At 36.2% G+C, this 24086-nt stretch overlaps 2 protein-coding genes across 2 annotated transcripts in view; both read left to right on the top strand.

Moving 5' to 3' along the window:
* The window catches only part of LOC127786835 (disease resistance protein RPM1-like), a 117221-nt gene extending 100265 nt beyond the window's left edge, over positions 1–16956 (top strand). The window contains exon 3 of the mRNA XM_052314523.1: positions 15684–16956. Within this exon, the coding sequence (XP_052170483.1) occupies positions 15684–16271 (588 nt within the window). The 3' untranslated portion in view covers positions 16272–16956. The remainder of the gene's footprint in view (positions 1–15683) is intronic.
* LOC127786647 (disease resistance protein RPM1-like) lies at positions 8815–23825 on the top strand. The gene is made up of 3 exons (XM_052314182.1): positions 8815–11740; positions 12308–12422; positions 23639–23825. Exon 1 carries the CDS (start codon positions 9306–9308, stop codon positions 10119–10121), a length of 816 nt encoding a protein of 271 aa, XP_052170142.1. The 5' UTR covers positions 8815–9305; the 3' UTR covers positions 10122–11740; positions 12308–12422; positions 23639–23825.
* Positions 23826–24086: the final 261 nt, after the last annotated feature.

Genomic DNA, 24086 nt, shown 5'->3' with positions numbered 1-24086 from the left:
ATCATCCCCACCAGCTACACTGTCTGAAGGACCATCTTCTTTTGTCCCATCTACTATCAACAGTGGCACCATCGTCAAGTCTATTACTGGCTCCACTCTTACCCCGTCCATCACCCCCGATGCGACCTCCTTCTTGATCCTCTTCTGGCACGTAGGATCAATCTACAGTGGTTGACGATATTGCGATGGCAATCGTACTTGCACAATTTGTTTGCCAACTGTAAACACTTCCTTCTGCAATTGTATAAAAAGTAACCCTTACAAGGTGGTAATATTTCAAAATTATAAGTAAAGGTATAAAAGTGAATTTAGGGCATACTCTAGAATGGGATGTCTGATTCTCCTCAGCATCACAATTAGGATCTACTTGCTCACCACCCCGATACAAATCATCGCCATCTCACTACTAATCAATGAAGTAATCGATGTGATCTGTGGGATTAATGATAGTCGGGATGCGTAGATTAGCAAACAATGATTCTTGATTCTTCTCCACTCGTCTCAACTGAGTGTTAAGGCTTTCCAATAACTCCAACACTCGAGTGTCCTTGTTGTCACTTGCTTTTTGATCAGTCTCTACTCACCTAAATCAAGTGTCCAGGCTTTGCAACAACACTGGCACTCGAGTCAACATGCCTCAGTGATCTGCAAAAGAAAATAAACTAAAAATCAAAATCAATTACAAACGAACGATTGCTCTTCGTACAAAAATAGTATTATAGTAATCATATCCCGACCTCATTATGTCTACAGTGCGTACTCTCAAGGAGTCCTACCTCGTTCATAACCGTAAACCTCCCATCCCTGCAAACAGACTCTTCATCCTTCTCACCCGTTCCCTTATTGGACCCCCTATCTGCATCCATCTCCTCCCCACCCTCCTTGTATGCATCCTAAGCACTCCCCACCCTCCCTACCTGCGTCCTCATCCCTTCCCACCTTCATTGCCCCCCACTCTCTCCCTACCTCCAACCTCCTCCTCATCATCATCACTCCCTACGCCCCCATATTTGTAGACATCGACTCCAACCGAGTGCAGAGGGTTAAAGGACCTCCAAAAATTTGTGTGCCACTCCGCATCGGTGGGCTCGAGCATTCGGGTCAATCCTCATGCCTACAAATGTTGTATTATTTAGTCCGATATTATATATATATATATAATAAAGAAATATATGTTAGGTTTACACACTTATATTATTAAGACATTTAGCGTAATTAATTTTTTTTTTCCTTTTGCAAGATAACGACTTCGTGCACCTCAAAATCATGACTGGGTCAGGTACTCTTGAAGCCCATTTTCTTTCAACCCATGGAAATGTCTCGATCAACCACCACTGTAGAGAGAAAAAAGTTTTATAATAAAAAACAAAACAATCATTAAGTTAGTATAGAAAAATCATATACAATAATGTAATATAATATAATATAATAGAGTAATATATTACTGATTGTATTTGAAATGCCTAGACAAAACCATAAAAATTAATTTTCTTCCCAATCTCACCATTCAACTTCCCATCACTGGTAGCTAGATGAAGGTAATGTAAACTCTGACTGTAGATGTATGTACCCCAAGAAAATGCCTCAAATGCTTGTAAGTCCTTGATCATAGTCCACAAGATATCCTCCACATCGTGGCCCAATAATATCATGTTGACCATAATAAATAGCCCACCTTCAGTACATCATTTGCATCTAGATCTTGTCTGATAGTCAATAAAAATTTTATATCATTCCTAGACATCACCTGTTAATGTAGTGGGAATAGTCGCGCTCATAAACTATCATCCCCAATAGGTCTCGCTTCCAAGCTTGGTTTATCGATTCAGCCAAATCAGAATCCACTAATTAGGATGAACTCCTGCTTCCCACACCTATATGGCATGTCGTCAATTTCAAACCACATTTCATCGTTGCAAGCGCTAGAAAATGTCACCTCCCCAGGAAAAACTTGATGGATCAATTGTCCTGCAGACATTTGGAGGGATAGGGGGATCTATAAGAAAAGTCCTAGTGGTCCCTACAAGAATCTATCCAACACCCTATAACAGCTGAGAGCCTATTCAATTGACCCAAGTTGGTTGATCCCACAGTGAGTAATAGCCCGCGTTCCCGATGGCAATACCCTGCAAGCGTGAATATAAGTAAATTGCCTATTATGTTGGTCATCCATCTGTAGAAAAAAGAAAAAAAAAAAACAAAAATAACGATTGGATCAAGAACATTAAGCATCGAATGTTCAGTAGCCTAAACACACATAAAACCCGAACAAAACTCGGATTTTGGACGTTGATTCATAATAATTCAAATTTAAGATCTTTTTTATCATATGTTGTAGCCAATATCATTAAACAATTTGAGCTCCTAGGAAATTAAGAAAGTATTATATGACCATTAATCAATAAAATCATTGTCTAACTTAGGATTCTACCAATTCTATTGAGTTGAATCGTGATTCACTCCAATTTTACTATATTTCCAATTTTATATACATGTTGAGTCATTTAAAGTTTCCTAAGACAAAATCTTAAAATCATGTATCATCAATTTCTTTGATTAAACGTGAAAATCTTATTATTATTATTATTATTTTTAATTTGATGTATGTGGAATGACAGTTATATCTTTATTGAATCAGATAGATAGATGATTTAACAATATTGGGATTTCTATTATGCTTACTAAATCACATGAAAATTTCCCCAACTCTCTATATTATATAAAATATATGAAATACGTATGAATGTCAAATTGAAATTTGCAACATATACAAATGAAAAAGAGTTGACAAAATATGCCTAGAAACAAAATTTTGCCACTTAGATTTATTAAGTTATGGGTTTTATATAGAATATCAAAACAAAAATGATTCAATTTTTAGCATTATTATGATATTCCATATTTGAATACCAGAAAAAAATACACTTTAGTTTGATTTTTGAAAAAAAATTAAAAATATAAAATAATATGCGATGAAGTCCGATAAGCCTAATCGAACTTCATTGACGATTGGACCGATGAAACCCATTTTCATCTTCACCCATTTCGCATTGAAGATCAGCCTAATGAAGTCAATGCAATCTGATCGGACTTAAATGACGATGAAGTTCGGTCGGACTTCATCGGACTGATCTTCCACTTGCGAAATGGGTTTCATACAAATGCTCAAAACCACTTCCACGAATGATTAAATCTCATCATAAACTAGATTTTCAACTCTAAATCATATCCCAAACTAAAAAAAATTAACACAAAATGAGGAGAAATGAGAAGTCCAATCTTACTTGGTCGATAGGTCGTTGTGGCCAGTCGCACAGCGGTTGCATGAAGAATGGAGAAGTCCGCTTTCACACGACAATTGTTCAAGTTGATCTTGGAGTTGAATGGAGAAGTTTGATCATTTGGGATGAAGTATTTGAGGGTATTTGATTGTGAGGGTATTTTGGTCTTTGAATATTTCACAGGGGCGAATTAGTTATTTTCTGCTTTCAGTCATCCTTTCGATAACCCCGTGTGTACAAGTAGCACGGTCTAATATATAATCTTATCCTTACTCCTACTTCAGTCCTTGTGCCCTAACCCCCTAAATCTAATTTCTCTAAAGTTCGAACCAAAGCTCAACCCAAATCCTCTTGTCTTCGACCGTCCCTTTGTCATCGACATCGTTCCCTTGCTGGCTAGTTGCTCAGTGCGATTGCTGCAAGATCGCCATTTCCAACTCCAATTCTTGCTCATTTCCCTCTTGTCGCCAATTGCCTAGTGCCCGGAGTTTGTGCCGCCGTCAATTCAGTTACTCAATGCTCAGTTGCTCAGTGAGATTACTTGCTTCCTTCTCGCTATCGATTACTTAGTACTTGGTGCAGTCATCGATTCACAATTTTGGTTGTGGATTTTATATTTATGTTTGTTTAAAATTTTGAATGCATTATAGAATTTATATTTATGTTTGGTTGAATGTATTATGAATTTTATATTTATATTTATTTGAATGCAATGCATTATGAAATTTATGTTTATATTTGTTTGAATGTATTATAAAAGTAATTTTTGTTTATTTTTAAATTGAATAATTATTTTTTTATCATTTTTTATATTAAAAATTATATTTAAAAAATTCTTATATTTTTTTAGTTATACTTTTACACAACATTTCTATTTTTTTATATTTTTAAAAAAATATTATTTCTTTATTTCTATTTTGTATCAAAAACTTTCATTTTTATGCAACCTAACATATATTCACAGGCATGAGAGAGAGAGAGAAATGAAGAATGAAGCTCGAAGAGGATGGCGGCTTGCACCGCCTCTTGTTTCTCTATATTAACATAGTAGGCATTATTCGTGCAATGCGCGGGTTTATTTGTAAATAGAAATTATTATAAAATTAAAAAATAATTTATTTTAATAATAATAAATATTTATAAATATGAAGTGTTATTTAAATATATAAAATTTAAGTGAAATAAAAAATTATTAAGTTTAATAATATTATTATTTGATTAGATAGATTCAATGTATCTACCTAGCTACATTCAAAGAATGTTCGTATAGTTAATTAATAAAATAATAATAATAATTAAATTACAAACAATTTAAAAATCTAAAAATCACCATAAAATTAAAAATTAAAATATTCATCAAATAAGATTTACTCAGATAGCTCTTCATTTTCTTCTTGCATATAAACCGTAGCTAATTAAGCAAATGGTATATTTTGTATCAATTTTTTAAATAATTATATAGGTGTAACTTATTTTAATAATAATAAATAAATATTTATGAATATAAAATATTACTTGAATGTGTAGGATTTAAATAGAATAAAAAATATTAAACTTAATAATATTATTAAATTAGATTAGATAGAATTAGTGTATGCATCTAATTATATATATTTAAAGAATGCACCTAATTATTATAAAATTAAAAAAGAAAAATATTCATTAAAGAAGATGTTAGATTTAGTAGATATTATTTATCATATATATATATACATTTATTAATATGCAGAGAGAGAGAGAGGGGGGGGGGGGGGAGAGACGCTGCTGTGCGTTTTATTTTTATATTTTCATAATATAATATATATATATATAGATACATATATATATTCATAGTGTCGGCAGGGAGCACAATCCTCTCGCCCTATCGCCCCCAAATTTTCTTGACCCTCTCTTGCAGGCGCAATTAATGCGTCTGTGAGCTGCAGCCTTTTATTTTTACTTTTCAAAATTTAATTAATTCATATACAATGAATTTTTCTCTTTCGTTAAATTTTATATTAACTATTAATGAAAATTTAATTAATTTTTAATTTTTAATAATAATTTAATCTGTATTAACTCTTAAGGGAGTGAATGAGAACTCTGTACCAGCTTAAATTCACGACTTCCATGTCATGTTTATTCTTGAATGTGATATTTTAAATTCATAACTAAGTAATAATCAAGGCATATCAAATTTTTGACATCAATCGAATTTCTCGATTTATAATGAGAATTTCTCTATTTTCTCGAAGTATCTCTAAACTTATGGAGTGACAATTAATATTATGTTAGGACAATTCTATTAGCAATGAAATTAATATTTCGAGTAAATTTATTTAGTCTTTTTTATTATTATGTATTATAATCATTTCATTGACTAAACCAAAGAAGAGTCAATGATTAATCAAATTCACAAATCATGATTACTATGCTAAGATCTAATATAGTGTGATTTAGATGACATATCCAAACTCTAATATTGAAAACTCATTATCGATTACGCATATCTTAATCAAATTTTTTCCAATCCCTAATCAACTAAGATCGTACAGAAGGTTAAACTCATGCCGAAAGTAAATGAATCCATCAACAATCACTTTCATCCATAAAAATGAATTGCCCACGATCATTCCATTTGGTTATAAACTTGTATTAGGCAAATCATGTAAAGCAGAAACATGAGCATGATTTCAATCAAATGCGCAAAAATAAAAATAGAGATTATCCTTTGTCCGAAATCAATGATGGCCTTGCACCGAAAGAAGATGAATCAAATAAGAATATATATAGATGCGTCCAATCCAGCCATTCATGACCAGCTGGTCAAAAGGAAGCAACAATGGGTACAAGCACTCAAATCCAGAATAAGTTAAAAGCACCTAACTACCTCTCTTTAAAAATTTTAGGTGGCTGGGAAGAGTTCACTACTTCTGCATCCATTTCTAATATTAACATTTCCAATATGAAATAAATGTATGTAGCATATGTTATTTAACCCATCACTTAATTACATTTTCATTTCTAGATTTGTATCACTTAATTACATTTTCATTTCTAGATTTGTATGACAACAGAGGTGCAACAAGAAAATTTAATATTTACTTAACAACTTATAGATGTATAAAGAAGTTAATGGCCCCAGGATATAAGTTGAGCGTTCGAGTAAGCGATATACCGAGTTTGTATTGGTGGATTGTGAGTTTGATCTTCGTTCTGTGTAGTGAGGCAAAATCTCATACCTACGATTTACCTCATTTATCGAAATCAAAAGCACGACGATAAGGGCCGCTCAAGGACGATCGTCCTAAGTTAATGACCTATTTATTTGTGAAAAATAATTTTTATTTTTTATCTCTAGTTTTTATTTATGTTTCTATATTTCTATTTGGCTTCGGGTGAAAGCATAGGCCACTAAGGCCTATGCATAAGGCCCCAGAGAAAGGGCTCCAAAATAAATAAATAATTAAAATTTATTTTTTAATATTTTGAGATGTAAAATTATTAATTTTATTTTATGATGATTTTTTTAAAATTCATATTTTATTTATTTTGTTATTTCATTTGAACGAAGAAATCCTCTAACTCTATGAGTCCATAGATCATTTTTTAGTATTAGACAATGTATAGTGAGATGTCATTTAAATGAGGAGGTCCTTAACTTTCTAAGTCTATAGATTATTTTTAATGTTAGACAATGAATAATGTGGTGTAAACTAAAAATGTAAAAACAAAAAAAAAAAAAAACAAAAAGAGACAAGAAATAGTATTATTTTAGGAGGACAATTTGGTAAAATAATTTTTTGGACTACAAAAACTTCGTCTATAGAATCTACATTTATCTGGGTATTAAAGAAAAAAAAGTAAATTAGTGAATTTTTAATTTATAAATATGTAAACTCTTTATATTTTTTACTTATTCAATTTTTACATTTTCAGATTTTTTTCTCTTATCTATATTATCAATTGAAAAAAAAATTACTTTCTAAAGTAGAATACAAAATTTTAATTAGTAATTTTACATCTCAAAAAAAATAAGAAAAAATAAAATTTCAAGATTTTTTATTATTTTTTAGAAGATCACTAAACTAATTATCGCCTAAGCCCCACCAATGCTTGACCCAACCCTGTTTCTATTTCTATAGAAAATTAAAGAAGCATGAAAAGGGCATTTATTTCTATTAAATATAAACTAATTTTAAACTCTAGAAAATGAGAGAATGTTTTGAAAATCATGCAACAGAAGATTGACAACAAGTGGCCAGACGAAGAGAGAAGTTGCTATTGTAGTGACAGAGGGAGATGCAATAGTGGGCTGTTTGTTGCACCTTAAAAGATGTAATTTTTAGCTTCTAGTTTCAAAAAAGTTGGGATGTAGTATTTATTTTAGTTTATAAAATTTTAACTTATAGCTTCTACTAGCTTTTAGAAAGGGTAGAAGCTGACTTTTTCAAAGCTGGAGTATCCCACCTTTTACAATTTCTGCTTAAATGATTACATTGTTATGATAATTTTGCCCTTACTTTTAATAAAGAATTACCCTCTTGTCAATACAATCATGGGTTTTTCTTCTCCACCGTCATCTCCATTTTCAGATCTCTTCCTCTTTCTCGTCATCTTCCTCTCTTTATACTTTAATTAATTTTTTTATAACACTTGAAACTTATACATATACATTAATTAATTTTTAAATTATCATTCTATAACTACTAAGAGTATTATTATGGACAATTATACAAAAAAGAGTTATTTTAAAGTTTATGGTATCAAACATCACAACTACTTAACTACAACTTTTAAGAAATTGTAGCAAACAGGTTCACAACTTATTCTAAATTTTAGAAATTATAATTAAAAAATTAAAAATTATAATTTCTTTAATTAAGCTGCAACAAACGACGTCAGTGTTGGTCAAGAGATAGAATGACAAGAGGAGAGAAGAGGGTAGCAGAGAAAAGGACGCGTGTGAAGTTTGCTGTCGTAGTGGCAAAGAGCGCCACCATAATGGCAGGGATGGAGACTACAAAAGAAGAAGTCGGGTGTGCTCACTGTTACAACGGCAAAGGGTGGCAGGGAAGAGGAGAGGAATGTGTGGCAAGTGGGTGGATGGGTGTCACTGAAACACTAAGGAAAAAAAGAAATAAAGAAAGAAAAAATTGTTATTGATAAGATTTGAATTATAGGTCAAATTTTAAAAAAAACATTTTTTCTAGAGAAAATCTTTTAAGATATTTTTTAATGTCTAGTATAATTTAATTTTTTTTTTAAACTTTGTAATAAATTACAAGGTTTTGTTATTAAATTCACAGTTTTTGAATTCATAAATATATTTATTTTGACGTGCCTACAGTATAACAATCATTTCATCTTCGTTACTTTACTATTCTTTATCCAAGCAAAGTGACAGAATCTTACTTTCTTTTGTATTATTGCCATGTCATAGCCTCCCGTACTAAAGAAAGCAAGGGTTCCATTCAAACATGGAATGAACTAGTCGTTCTTTTAAAGTGGGCAGGCAATTTTGCTGTGCCCACCATTGAAACTTGGAAGCTAAAGCATTCTCTTTCATTTCAGTTGTTCGAAACTGAGGCTTCAAAATGGTCAGTCAAAGTGGCAAAGGAAAGCTCATTGTTGCTCTTTTGTTTGTTTGATGATATTTCACAGAAGGAACATAATCACATGCAACCCACAAACAAAAGAAAGGTATCAGCAAAAAGCACAGTATGCCACAGTGAAAAGATCTTGTGAAAGTCCGATATTGATTGATAAAATGGTTGTGTTAGCTTTATTCCCCATATTTGGCCATGCTTCGAGCAACATGCTCCTTTTTTATCCCCACTTTTCCTTCACATTCCAATTCAGCCTTTTTCTTTCCACATAGAAAACCAGCTAAACAATAGTATCTTTACTCCACAAAGAGTTTGGGAGAATACCTCCGCGGATAGCATATATGGTGAGACATTTCTTCATATCTAAACCACCGAGAGGATCACTGCTTGTTGGACAGGTTTCTTGAGAGACAAAAGCACAAGTTCCAAGAGGCAAATGGCAGAAAGTGTAGTCAACTTTCTACTCAACAACCTAGTTGCACTTTTGCGGAGCGGAGCCTTGAACCGATTCAGCGATGCGGGGGGAGAAGTTCGGTACATCACGGATGAATTAGATAGGATGAGGGCTTTTCTAGGGCATGCAGATACAGACAAAGAGAGCGATCCAGAAATTGATGTATGGGTTAAGCAAATGCGCGATGTTGTTTACGATATGGAAGATGTCCTCGACGAGTTCAAGCTTCATCCAGTGTACCCTGACAGGGAGGGGATCTGTGGCTTTATCCTCAAAGCTTTTCATTGCATCCTGAACTTGAAGGCTAGCCACCAAATTGATAGAAAACTCAAAGACATCAAAGAAAGAGTCAAAAACATAAAGGAGCACAAGACATACAGTCGCAGACTTACACCGGAGGCAGGCTCGACCTCGTCCACCTTTAGTTCTAACAGAAGATCATGGCACGGTTGCCGAGCGGATGCTCTTCTTGTAGAGGAAGCCGGGTTAGTAGGAATAGGCAAGCCCAAGGGGCAGCTGAAAGAGTACCTTTTGAAGGGTGAGCCTGGACTCAGGGTAATCTCAGTGGTTGGAATGGGGGAGATAGGGAAAACCACCCTGGTAAGAAAGGTTTACGATGATGCAACAGTGAAAAAGCATTTTGAGATCCAAGTTTGGATCGCAATTACACAGTCATTCATGACGGAAGAGATCCTGAAAGGCATAATTCAACAACTGTTTGGACAAATCAAGCAACGAATCCCCCAAGAAGTTAATAGCATGAAAATAGAAGGCCTGAAAATGAAAATCAATTCTTGAATCAAAAGAGGTATGTAATTGTTTTGGATGATATATGGGATATACACTACAGGAAAAATGGGTATTGGCGGCGAAGTTTTCCCGGCGGTTTTAATAATCGTCGGGAAAACACCAAAATTATCGACGATTTGTAGGACCGCCGGTGATTGGTGAAAATTACCGGCGGTTTTAAAACCGCCGGTAATGAAATACACATCCTCGGCGATTTTAAAAGACCGTCGGTGATTTTTGAACATAACCAGCGGTTTAATAAAACCGTCGGTTGTGTTTACCCATCCTCGGCGGTTTTAAAACCGCCGGGGATAGGATTATATAAGTCCGCCCGCACCCAATTCTCCCCCGCGCGCTCCCGACCGAATTCTTCCCCTCACCTCCTTCGATCTCTTCCAAAATTCCCCCCTACAAACCCTAACATTATCTAGCTCGCGCCTCGCTGCCTCCCTCGATCGCCCTCGCTGCCTCGCCTCACCTCGCCTCGCCCTCCCTCGCTCACTCTCAGTCGATCGCCCTCGCTCGCTCGCCTCGCCCTCCCTTGCTCACTCTCAGTCGATCGCCCTCGCTGCCTCCCTCGATCGCCCTCGATCGCTCGCCTCGCCTCGCCCTCCCTCGCTCACTCTCAGTCGCTCTCGCCCTCCCTCGCTCGCTCGCCTCGCCTCGCTCTCTCTCAGTCGACCTCGCCCTCCCTCGCTCACTCTCAGTCGCTCTCGCCATCGGCCTCGCCCTCGCCCTCCTTCGCTCACTGATCAGTCGCACATGCAACCAGAGAAGTGTTGATTGGAATTGGGGTAAATTACAGTTCGATTGCTCCGCGATAGTTGTTCTTCCTTGATCAGGTTTGTCTCCAGCTTGTGTAGAATGTATCTCTATCGTTTATTTATCTGTCTATACGTATGAATCTTGCGTGTTATCCCAGATCCTCTGTTTATCGGTTGAGATTTAGATGATAATTCATTCTATTAGATCATAATTATTGATCAACATTGTTGTTTTTAGAGTTAGTGTTGATTGGAGTAAAATTGATTTGATCATTTCAATGATTTTTAATTTTAGTTGAGTTCTTATTTTTAATTTGATGAGTCCAATGATGAATGGGCTGGAAAAAAGAAAAATCTAGGTGCTGGCACAGCACCAGCAAATCCGAGTGGTTGGTCCAGTTGGGGAGCTGATGCTGGGAAGACACAGGATAACCTCTCTAGAAGACCACCAGAGCTACGGGATATTCTGGTTGATGAGAGCCAATGTACAGTTGATGAAAAATCTCAGGCTGGACAGAAGAAAGAATCACCTGCCAGTTTATGGAATCGCAGTCAAAATGTAATGAATGAACAGACAAATCAATCAGCAAGTGAAAGTGGCTGGGATCCTGCAAACACAGTCAGTCAGAATGAAAGTGTACAACCACAGTGGGGTAAGCCAAGAAGGTTCTCTTCTAAGAAAGAACAAACTGATAGCCCACGTGGTTGGGGTTCCTCTAATACTGGAGATTGGAAAAACAAAGCAGTTGGAAATTTAACTGCAACAAGACAGCGTTTGGATATGTTCACCTCTAAGGAACAAAATATTTTGTCAGATGTTGAGTTGATAATGCAATCTATTAGAAGAATTCTGCATCAGACTGGGTAACTTTTCATGTCTTTGCTAGTTTTATGATTGACTATTAACTTGGAGCATCCTTAAATGTCAAAATCCAACATTCTTAGTAATTTTGAACTGATCATTGTATTTGAGGTTAATCTAGACGTCTTTCTGCTCTCCCCGAGGATTTATCAACTCTCCATTTTTATATACCTTAGTTGTTATGCTAATTGCTGGCACCACCCCAACTTTTCATTGCATGTGTTAAAGATATATGTTTAGATTAATTATACTTATCTGCTCAGTTAGATTTTCAGTTTAAATTTGGGATTAGATCAGTCTTATCTCCATTCTTGATATTATGTGGAGTTTGATTCTTGATTAGGCTAGTCAGGTTTATCTTTATCTTGTAATTGTTGTTTATAACACCATGTAATCAGCATCATTATTCACACAATCCAATACAATTCTTTCCTATATTTGTTATAAAACCGTGTAATCAACAAGAAATGCTTCTCCATGACTGTTAATAAGGAATAGGAAATAAATTTATTTTTGTCTATGAAATTTTTTAAATATGAAGTTGTAAAATCTGTTTTCTTGTTTTCAAGGTACAATGACGGGGATCCATTGTCTGCCGAGGATCAGTCATTTGTGCTTGACAATGTGTTCACTCATCATCCTGATAAAAGTACAAAGATGGGAGCAGGGATAGATTATGTAATGGTATGCTTCTTAATTATTCTTACTCGTCAGATTGTATTTTTAATGTGAATCATACCATGTTGGATACAGATGCTTGTACATAAGTTTTTTTTCTGGATTTTGGTCTGCAAAAAATGACATGAAATGAAATGAAAAGTGTTATCTTTATGGTTCTGAACTTGCAATTAGATCACTTCTGTTGTCATGTGCAAGCATTTACACCTCTACAAAGAGTACATTTGGGAGTGTTGGCAAGTCTTGCAGGCTGTTATTGCCCAATTATTTGATGACTAAACAGTAAATGTGGACTCAATAGGCGTTGTTTTCTTCCCCTTTTGCATTTTTGTTTAGTTCATTTATTATGCACATGCAGAATCACTTCTCAATTGTATTTGTAGGTGTTCAGTCACACAATTCCTGGAGGGGTGTTGGGTAAATTTGTAGTGGTATCTTGCATGTGGTTGAGATTGATAAAGGATGCAACTATGATTAAATTAAACATTTTTTGGCTGGATAATTACACAGTTTTGATAGTGGAATATGGTTCCCCTCTTCAATTTTTTTTTTTTTTCACTACCATACATATAGATCAGGGGTAGTAAAAGTCATGACAAAATTCTAAAGTTTCTGACTCTGAAAAGGAATGGTATGTATTACGTATTTATTTTTCTTTTAATTTTTGAAGAATTGTTCATTTTGAATAGGGGAGCCTTAATTCACATCAGATGGCTTTGCTATGTTATCTTGAGAGCCTTAATATTTATCAAATTACCATTGCTGAACAAGCAAAATTATACGACAGGAGTTGCCCTAAACATTTTATTTGTTTTGAAGATGTGGTGTTGCATTTCTTTGTGTTTATGTTTATAACCAACATTTGAGTGTAGGTTGTAGGGAATGCGTGTGCTGAAGGAGCTTGTTTTAATGCATTCCCAAGACATGAGTTCTGTAGCTTCACAAACACGGTTGAGTTTCTTGTTTTTTGGGTTTTCCAGTTTGGTCAATGATTTTGTTAGATTAGCAAATCCATGTTGCATACATCCAAATACTCTCTGTGGTAGCACAATTAATGATTAATGGTTTAATTAACCATTCTGTTTAGTGCCTCATCGTGTTACTAATTATGGATTATGTTCAAAATATTATGAAGGTCCTCGCTGGTTTTGAATCAGTCTCAAAAGTTTTTCCTTCTTGGCTTGCTTACTGTTACGGCTTACTTGGGCTTTTGGCTCTCCTTCCCTGATCTCCTATTTGATGGCTAGTTCGTGTTATGGTATTTAGGTTGGCTTTTCTTGTTTCCTTGACTGCGGCCCATCCAGGTCATTTTTCTACCATCCATTTGTAGCTTAAAAGCTAATTTCATTTACCTAATTAGCTTCTTTGCTATGAGCATGGATCTTGCTTCTTTTTGCCTGCCTAGATCCATCTAATTCTTGGAGATTGGCATTTGGTCTTTTGATTGGCTGGAAGCTCGGCAATGTCGCTTTAATTCTGTTTTGGGACATTTGCCCCATGTTTGTGTTCTGTTTTGGGGCTGGTCTTGTTCCCTGTTTCTTGTTGACTCCAAAATTACTCCATCTCTCTCTCTCTCTCTCTCGGAACTGGTATCTCTCATGTATTGTAATTGTTTGAATATTATCAAAGCCATTACCGGCGGTTTAAAACCGCCGGTAATAATATCATTACCGGCGGTTTTTAAACCGCCGGCAAAGTCAAAACTTTGCTGGCGGATTTTAATAACCGCCGGTAATTCTTATTTTTACCGGCGGTTCAACAAAACCGCCGATAAATTTTTTTCCCCGGCGGTTAAAAACCGCCAGTAATTTTTTCCGACGGAGGTATTTCCGGCAGAGAAAATTACCGCCGGTAAAAATTTTACCGGCGGTTTTTTAACTTTTTCCGGCGATTTTTTAACCGCCGGAAAAAATCAAATCTCTTGTAGTGATAGATGCATGGGAAGCTCTAACATATGCATTCCCTAACTCTCAATTTGGGAGCCGAGTGATGGTCACGACCCGACATGCTGATATAGCTCGTACTGCCCGGACAAGATTTGATGATCAGATATATAATCTGACACCCTTGACTGAGGATTTGTCTTGGAGATTGTTTTGCAGAAAGGCATTCAGAGCAGACTCTAGTCCTCCACACTTGGAGGAACTTTCTCGAGAAATCCTAGGAAGATGTGAAGGCTTGCCCCTTGCAATTGTGGCAATTGGGGGCCTTCTGGCAACTAAAGAGAAGGGTAAAATAGATGAATGGGAGAAAGTTAACCGCAGCCTTGGTGCTCATATCGAAGGAAACAGAAAGCTCGAGAGTATGAAGCAAATACTGTTGCTCAGTTATGATCATTTGCCAAGTTACTTGAAAGTGTGTTTCCTTTACTTGAGCATTTTCCCTGAGAATTGTTTCATTAAACGTATGAAATTGATCAGATTATGGATGGCAGAAGGATTTGTTGAAAGAAGAGAAGGGCAAATGCCAGAAGAAATAGCTGCGGATTACCTCAATGAGCTTGTTGATAGAAGCCTAGTCCAAATAGCCAAAACAACTAGAAATGGAAGGGTTAGCGCATGCCGAGTCCATGACCTTCTGCGAGAAATTGCTCTTTCAAAGTCTAGAGAACTAAATTTTGTAGCCATAGCCAATAAAAACAATGCACCATGGCCTGAAAAACTCCGGCGTTTGTCAATTCATGGAACGTGTAGAGAAGTGAAAGAAAGCAGGAAGGACTCCCAGCTTCGTTCTCTGTTCATGTTCAGGGTAAGAGACCTGCCACCTAAATCACCCATCTCTAGATTGCTTGCCGGCAGTCTCAGGCTGCTCAAAGTAGTAGATTTGCAGAGTGCACACCTGCAGATTTTTCCAGAAGAAATCTTGAAGTTATACCTTTTAAGATATATAAGCTTGAGAGCAACAAGGGTGAAAGAAATTCCACGCTCTATTGGGGGGCTTCTTGACCTGGAGACATTGGATCTCAAGCATGCTGATGTGACTGAATTGCCTGTTGAAATCCGAAAGCTCAAAAAATTACGCCATCTTTTGGTGTATCGTTACAATAAAAGAACATCTTCACCATTTCACTCCACTTGGGGTTTCAAGGCACCAATGGGAATGGGGAACCTGCCATCTTTGCAAAAGCTCTGCTTTGTTGAAGCAGATCAAAGTAGTGATATATTGAATGAGGTAGGAAACTTAACCCAACTCAGAAAGTTGGGCATTACCAAATTGAGGAGAGAAGATGGGGTGGCACTGTGCTCTTCCATCGAAAACCTAAGGAACCTTCGGTCATTAGATTTGAGTTCAATAGAGGAGCGTGAGATCCTTGACCTCCAGTCCATGTCTTCTCCTCCGCCATACCTTCAGCGGATATGGCTGCAAGGAAACTTGGAGAAGCTACCGCCGTGGATATCTTCGATGGATAACCTTGTGAAACTGCGGCTGAGGTGGAGTAGGCTAAGATTGAATCCGCTTGAGCCTCTTCAAGCTCTACCAAATCTAGTGGAGCTTCAACTTCGCGAGGCTTATGATGGTGGAGAGCTGCATTTCACGGCTGGAGGGTTCCAAGCACTTAAGGTATTGCATCTCCATGACTTGAAGCAGCTGAGGAGGGTGACAGTGGAACAGGGGGCAATGCCACAGCTCGAAGGTCTCAAGATTATCCACTGTGAATTGCTGAAGAATGTCCCAGCAGGCATTGAGTTCCTCATCAATCTGAAGTCACTTGCTTTTTCAGAAATGCAAAATAAACTGATTCAGAGGCTCCTAGGCAGACAAGATGATGATTACCTGAAAATCAAGGATATCTCAGAAGTTGATATTACCTTTCGGCGTGGCGACCACTGGAACCGAATTTTTCTGTCAGTATAAAGTTTCAAAGTTACCCGTATGTTGACATTTCCAAATCTAATAGTGCCTCAGATTTTTCTCCTAGGATTTGATACAGAAGCATACTGGGGAGACGAGAAGTCTATTTAATTTTAGTTTGTTTTATGATGTTAGTCTTTGAAAACCTTTTGATTTCTATGCCTTGTGAAGGTGTGTTGTTTGTCTTGGAAATATGGCTTGTTTTGGAAAGTCCTAAAGCAATAAGTGTCTAGGGAAAATAACTAAGAGTGTCTTTTGTAATCTCTATATATATCTTTGTGAATGAAAATCTAGGAAGTTTTTGGAGAATATATATGTATACATTGCAAGTCCTCTCCTTGCTTGAAGTGAGTGAGTCCTTCTAAATATCAAGCGTGTGGCTTGGTCGTGTGAGTGTCTTCCACGATTAGTAATGTCGAGTGATGTCCGTTGCCTCTGGTCAAGTGATTTATGGAATTATCCTAACCTTGCAGGTTCCGGCTTGCATCAAATTGGTATCAGAAGAAAATCTAGATTTTGGGTGATTTTTATTTGTTTCAGTGATTATGCCTCCTAGGCGACGACAAAATGTTAAGGATGTCACTTTACGTGACGAGGTCACTGAATTGAGATGGTCTAATCAAATGCTTCAAGAAACGATGACTGAGATTCTCCAAAGGATGCAAAATTCCCCTGCACGAAATCAAAGAAGTCACTATAAATTTAGAAGCAGTTTTTGGTGATCGTTGGGCCATGGAACGATTAGCAAGAGCTTTTGAAGGGACAGATAGAAGTATCCAAGTTCACATATCGGACTTTGAAGGAAAGTTAGATCCTGATAAGTATTGTGACTGGATTGCGTCTTTGGAAGCATTCTTTGAATGGAAAAACTTGATAGAAGAAAGAAATGTGCAGTTTGTCACTACAAAATTAAACGGCCATGCTTTGGTTTGGAGGCAACAATATCAACGAAGTCGAGATAGGCGAGGAGTCCCAAGAGTTCACACATGGGAAGAGATGAAGTTAAAGTTGGATGAGAAATTTCTTCTGCTAGATTACTCTCAGTCCTTGTACCAGAAGTTCCATCGTGTTCGCTATTGCAATGAACAATCTGTGGCTGATTACACAGAGCAATTCTCTAAGTTGTTGAGTCGGATTAATGTTACAGAAACAGATGATCATCTTGTTGCGAGATACACAAATGGCTTAAAACTCAATCTTCAAGGGGAGTTAATGATGTATCCCATCCATTCGCTTGAAAAGGCAAATCAAATGGCGCTTAAAGCAGAGGAAAAAGTTTAATAGGCCTTTTTCGAAAAATGTGATAGTAGTAAAGCCTTGAAAGCAAAGATAGTGATCCCTAGTAAAAAAAAATTCAGCATCCAACTCTGAGCGTCCAAACCCACATGCTGGAGGAGGAAAAAAAGACCTTGGTAAGAATGGATCTTTAGGTTTCAAGTGTTTCAGGTGTGGTGAAGCTAGTCATCGTGCATATGAATGTCCTTCCAAGAAAGCCGAGGTGAATGTTGTTCAAGAAGGGCAAGAAGAAGAAGGGCCTATTTATGATGAAGAGCCTAAAAGTGGAATTGAAAATGAGTATTGTGAACCTGATTGCGATGCTGAAAGTCTTGTGATTTGATGTGTAATGACTATTCAAGAAGATGATAAATGGCTCAAGCATAACATCTTCCGAACTTATTGCTTAACCAATGAAAAAAAGTGTATCTTGATGGTTGATTTTGGAAGTGTAGAAAATATGGTGTCCAAGACGATGGTCGTGTTGGAGTTAGCAAACCAAGTCTACTATGTGACCGAGTCAGCAGGAGTGATGGAATAATAATGTCATTGTTTGTAGGAGTAGGTCAGTTGATGACCTATTCTTAAGGGCACAACTTAGTTTGTTAATAATATTCTAGTTTGTTATGATTTTCACATGTAATCTGCTTGTAATATCCCTATATAAGGGTCTTGCTTTTTATACAATAATAAGAAGAGAATTCTTGATTAACAGTGTTCTGTTTTTCTTGTTCTTGAGAGTTGATCATAAGAAAGTAGTGTGTGTATAAGAGAGTCCAGATCATAACCAACAAGTTGAAAAGCTAAAACTTCCATGTGAGCAGCATCCTAAACTGTACAAGGTGTCATGGTTCAAGAAAGGAGGAGAGGTTTTGGTAACACAAAGATGCCAGGTGAAATTCTCCATTGGAAAGTACGAAGACAAGTTCTATTTTGACGTCCTTCCTATGGACGCTTGTCACTTACTCCTTGGGAGACCGTGGCAATATTATCGATGTGCTCAACATGACGGGAGGAAGAACATCTACACAGTTAACAATGGAGGGGTAACATTTGTGTTGAACCCTTTGAAGGATGTCCCCACGAGTGTGGCATCTCATGATCAAGGCCCGGTTAGCTTGCTGTCCTATAGAGCTTTCGAACAAGTTTTTAGTAAAGAAAATGTGGCATATGCTTTGATGGTTGTAGAGGAAGATGCCAGAGATGTTCCTGAATAAGTTTCAAGTCTATTCCATAAATTTAAAAGTTTAGTTCAGGATGAATTACCTGCTCGCTTGCCTCCTCTTCGTGATATTCAACATCAAATTGATTTCATACCAGGTGCAATCCTTCCTAACTTGCCTCGTTATAGAATGTCACCTAATAAACATGTTGAATTGAAAAGACAAGTTGAAGAATTGCTAAAAAATGGACTGATTAGGGAGTCATTAAGTCCATGCGCTGTACCAGCCCTTCTAACACCAAAAAATGATGGAACTTGGAGGATGTGTATTGATAGTAGGGCAACAAACAAGATAAAAATGAAGTATCGGTTCTCGATCCCCCGACTCGATGACATGTTTGATATGCTTTGTCGGGCAAAGATATTTTCTAAAATTGATCTTAGGAGTGGATACCATCAAATTCGAATTAAATTAGGAGATGAATGGAAAACAACTTTTAAAATAAAGAATGGCTTGTATGAATGGCTAGTCATGTCATTTGGGCTTTTTAACACCCCAAGCAATTTTATGAGGTTGATGAGTCAAGTTTTGAAGGATTTTTTGAGAAAATATGTTGTTGTTTACTTTAATGACATCTTAGTGTATAGCCAGGATAGAATTCAGCATGTGGAGCTTCTATGAAATGTGTTCAAAGTCTTGCATGACAACTAGCTCTATATTAACCTGAATAAGTGTTCCTTTATCACTGATCGAGTTGTATTTCTAGGTTATATTGTGAGTGTAGAGGGGATGTAAATGAATGATGTAACGCCCCGTTTCTCGGGCGCTTTATAACTTGGGACAATTCTAGGACAATAAATTTTTTTTTTCCTTTCAAACTAATTCTAAACCACATCGTTCCTCTAATCTGTGCTAGAACTCCCATTCATTTATCTCGAAAGAGAATCATTATACACATCAAATGCAGAAGCAAGAATAGAACATGATATCTTAACATTGATCATTAAATCAGATCATCGTTCCTCAACATAACTTAATACATAGCTTAAGTTCTCAACTAACATTAACCCTAAATAAGATTATACATTAGCATTCCTTAAAACGTTCAGAATTTAAAGTAGCAGAACTTAAATACACGGGCTACATAACATACATTTCATTTCTCATGCACTCTGTTAAGTGTCATTTCATGCTTTATTCATTTTCGTATCTGCTACAATCTCCATCTGGAACGTTTGAATATTTCAAAAGCAAAGCCCAAGTTAGATGATGAATCATCTAAGTAAGGGTACATAAAACATATTTCGTGCATAAATACAATTTCTTACTCATCGTAAGGGTTAACTGCACCCTTCATGCTGCTCACCATTTTTGCGGCCACCTCTTTCGAAGTCGGGGTGTATGGGTACACCCTTGGTAAAGTAGTGGTGCCAGTTCGTACTCCTTACGGCCTCAATGTGCGTGATCAATGATATCAACGTGTACATATGCATTTCATAGCATGACATGTATGCAGTTTATGTGATGGATACATATCAGAGTATATCAATATGATGAAAGTATCCCCGAGGATCGGGGTTTGAAACATAAATCACCTACAACCAACTATTTTCCATAAAACTAAATCCAGTTGGGAAGTACCACTTACCTTTTCAAACTTATCGATCTACCTCGATATTCACGTCATGTCTCAAAATTCGTGCATCGCCTCGATTTGTGTACCAACCTCAAAATTCATACCAGTCACTTCAACTTAAGCCTCAAAACATCCTAATCACCATATTTATTTAAATAAGTATTAAAACCTATTTTTTCATAATTTCTTGTATTTTCTTTATTTTTCTCTCTATTTCTTTCTATTTTTCTTCAATAAATTCAAACTAAATATTTCTCAAATATTTCACTATGAAAATTCATAAAATAATATTCTTGAATTTCTAGAATTTTTTAAGAAATTTTACTTACCTTAACTTAGCCTCTCCAGCTTCCTTGGTATGCGTGTCATATTCTCGAAACGCGTGCCCGAACCATTTTCTTGCCCAAAATCTCCAGAATATTAATTAATACCCAAATCCTATTTTTTGGGGATTTTTCCAGAAATTTTCTCCAATTTTTTCTATTTTTCTCTATTTCTTTTCTTTTCTTTCTTTTTCTTTTTCTTTTCTTTTCTTTTCTTTTTTTTTTTCCTCCTTCTTCTTCTTCCTCCCCTGCAACTCCTGCGCGCACCATTCTTATCTTTTCTTCTTTCTTTTCTTTTTTCTTTCTTTTTTTTTTCTTCTCTTCTTCTTCCTTCTTCTCCTCTTTTCTTCATTCTTCTCCTTCTTTCTTCCAGCTTCCCTGCAACTGCCATGGCTGCCTGCAACTGTGCGACCAACTTTGGCCGCATTCGGCCTCGCCGATTCTTGCTCCAACCTCCACCGAGCCCACCCAACCTCGCTGAACATCGCCTGAGCTTGTTGGACCTCGCCCCAACTGCTGGCCGACCTCCGCATGCGCTGTCATGGTCGCAGCTTGCGGTCATGGTGGCTGCCCGCCCGTTGCAACTGCTTACGGTTGTTGATGTGAGCTCCCGGCTCCCTCTCGATCTCTCTCCCGATCTTTTTCCAGCTTCTCCTCGATCACCTTGGCCATTTGCTCGCCCGCGCTCACTCTCTGCAACTTCGGCCATGGCTTACCCTTTGCTTCTCAACTCTCATCTCTATTTATAGGCGCTCGACGATTTCCTCACCTCACTAAGGCCATACCTCATTGCGTGTAAAATCTCCCATAAATCTCATAGGGTATGGCTCGGAGTTGTAAGGTATGGTAAGTTGCAGAGGGATGGCTGCCATCCATGCACACACACACACGCGAAATATATATATATATATACTATATATACCATATATTACATTAATAAATATAAGAAATTATGCATTAAACCCCAATTTTCTCATAATATCACTTGGGCAATTCCCTAATAGCAATTGTACCCTCAAACATCAAATTAATTTGCATTTCAATACCAAAAACGCAAAATTAATAATTCAAGGTTACTTGATTACGGCGATTTTGCCCCAGTGTCTTCATCGGGCTATTGTTTCATCTCGAAACCACTGAAGGGTTGCTTATTACACAAAACCGGAGCCCCCCTAGGTTTCGTTGATTTTTCGACAGTCCTCTACGACAATTCGATTTTACAGCCTAAATAACAGTTGTATTTTAGCTATACCGAAAACTGTTCCCGATTCGATTTTTTTCGATACCATAAATCCTATCCCGAAATGCTCGTCGAGACCATGTTATTTTCTTTAAATAATTTCACTACGAGACACTCTTGGTAAGGTTCAATATTTCCTATATCCTAATGAATTATATCCCTATTTTGGCTTTATATTATGCTTAAATGAAATAATTATTCGTATTACATATTATTTCAGGATGAAACAAGGAAGTTGGCTTCTACAATTAATTAGGGGTATAATCGAAGACATTGGATTACCCATTTTTATTGCTCAAATTCAAAGGCCAATTATGGAGTTTAGAGGATGTTTCAAGTGCACTTGGCCCAACTATCAAATGGAATCCAACCAAAGGTCCAAGACCAAGAAAAGGCCCAACAAAACCCCAACTTGTAGAAGACTTTTCTTTGTTTTGTATTTTTTTTTATAAGTGATTTGTCACCTAAAGTCTTTTGTATTCTTATGAGTAGTCCACCACCTAAAGTCTTTGGTATTTTTTGTCTTTTACCTAATTTTCTTCCATTAGTTAGGTGAATGTTTTGTGAGTGCCCATTAGATATAATTATGTTTAGTTGAATAATTGTGTGGTTTGTATTGCATCTTGTGGGCTATAAATAGCTCACTTAGGTGCATTTGTGAGGAGGTTGTTATTACTTGAATCAAAGTTTAGTTTTGTTCTTAGAGTTTCTCTTAGAGAATTGCTCTTATTCTCTCTCTTGTTTTCTCTTGTAATCTTACTTCCTTCCTTTATTCTTTTAAATTCTTATGTCATTTATTGTTACTTTATTATCCACCGCCTAAATGGCCAGTTAATTTCTGCCTTTAAATTTCGACAATTTTAATTCTTGTCTTTTAATTATCCACCACCTAAATAGTCGGTTAGTTTCTGCTATTTTAATTCTTGTCATTTAAATTCTTGTTAATTAACTTTTAAATGGAAATGAGTAGCTAAATCTAATCTTGGGTTAAGGCAAGGACAGTGTCCAACGCCAATGATTCCCAAAGAAAGTTGCGCTTTAAATGAGTAACATTAATTTAAATTTCAGTATGAGTGTGTTTTAATTATTAGAAAATTACTAGGTTTGGATTGGAGCGTAAACCTAACTTAGAGCTTTCATGTCACGCATGGGAGTTACTAGAACTGGAAACGCTATCATACCCAAACCCGGATGATAAATTTAGTTGTTTTGTATATTAATTGTAATTGGATTTATGGTAGTTGCTTAAAATAGAATCCCGCATATCATGTATGGGGATTGCTTAAACTAGAACTATTATCATCTCTAATTGCATTTAGTAACAAACTCTCATATCTGAAATTAAATTAATGTTACTAACCTTATCTGCTAAAATTTGGGAATTAACGGGTTGGTGCTGAAATTGTCTCAACTCAAATGCTATCCAATTTTATATACTCACATTAAACATTTATTTCAACTTCTACCTTGTTTTATTTTCTAGTATCTGTTATCTAAAAATCATAAAAAAAAATCTTGTTACCAATCCATCTAAATGCGTGTGCGTGTGTGACATTCTTTTTCTTTTGCCATAAATAAATCTCTCAGTGGAGGATCTGGACTCATCCAGAAAGTATAAATTTAAATTTGAACTACAACTGCACTCGTATACTGACGAGTATAAACCTCTCACCTAAATAAACAAAAAAAAATATAAAATTTTTATTGTGTTTTGTTTTGTGTTTTAATTGCAGGGTGAGAGTGCAATCAAATTTTGGCGCTGTTGTCAGGGAGATTGAGGCAAAAAGAAAAAAAAATTATAAATTTAAAAAAGAAGTAAAAAAATATATTTAGATAACTATTAATTACTAAACAGTGTAAGAGACTATGGCCAGGTATGATTATTGAAATATTAATTGATTCATTAGATCATTATCTGTCCCTGAATTGTCATTTTCATATTTTTCATGTCTTAGTATTTTAGCATTGATGTGTCTTCTAATGCATTTAGTCATTCCGAGCCCAGTGAGGGGAGGTTTTCTTTTAACCAGAGTCAGTGGGAGAATTCTTATCTGTCGGGCTACGACCTGGATCTTTACACTGATTACCCTAGTTCATATGACCATTGGAATTATGCTTGGAACAATGACTCTTTGTTCCAATCTCATGAACCTTTCTATCCAGTATCTCACCAATTCGAGT

Source organism: Diospyros lotus, chromosome 12, assembly GCF_014633365.1.
Source record: "Diospyros lotus cultivar Yz01 chromosome 12, ASM1463336v1, whole genome shotgun sequence".
NCBI classification, from domain to species: Eukaryota; Viridiplantae; Streptophyta; class Magnoliopsida; order Ericales; family Ebenaceae; genus Diospyros; species Diospyros lotus.
Note: the sequence above shows the minus strand (reverse complement) of the source record. Positions and strands in the feature narration are given on the sequence as shown.

Excerpts from the sequence above, each read along its gene's own strand:
- LOC127786647 (XM_052314182.1), top strand. The coding sequence starts at position 9,306 with ATGGCAGAAAGTGTAGTCAACTTTCTACTCAACAACCTAGTTGCACTT.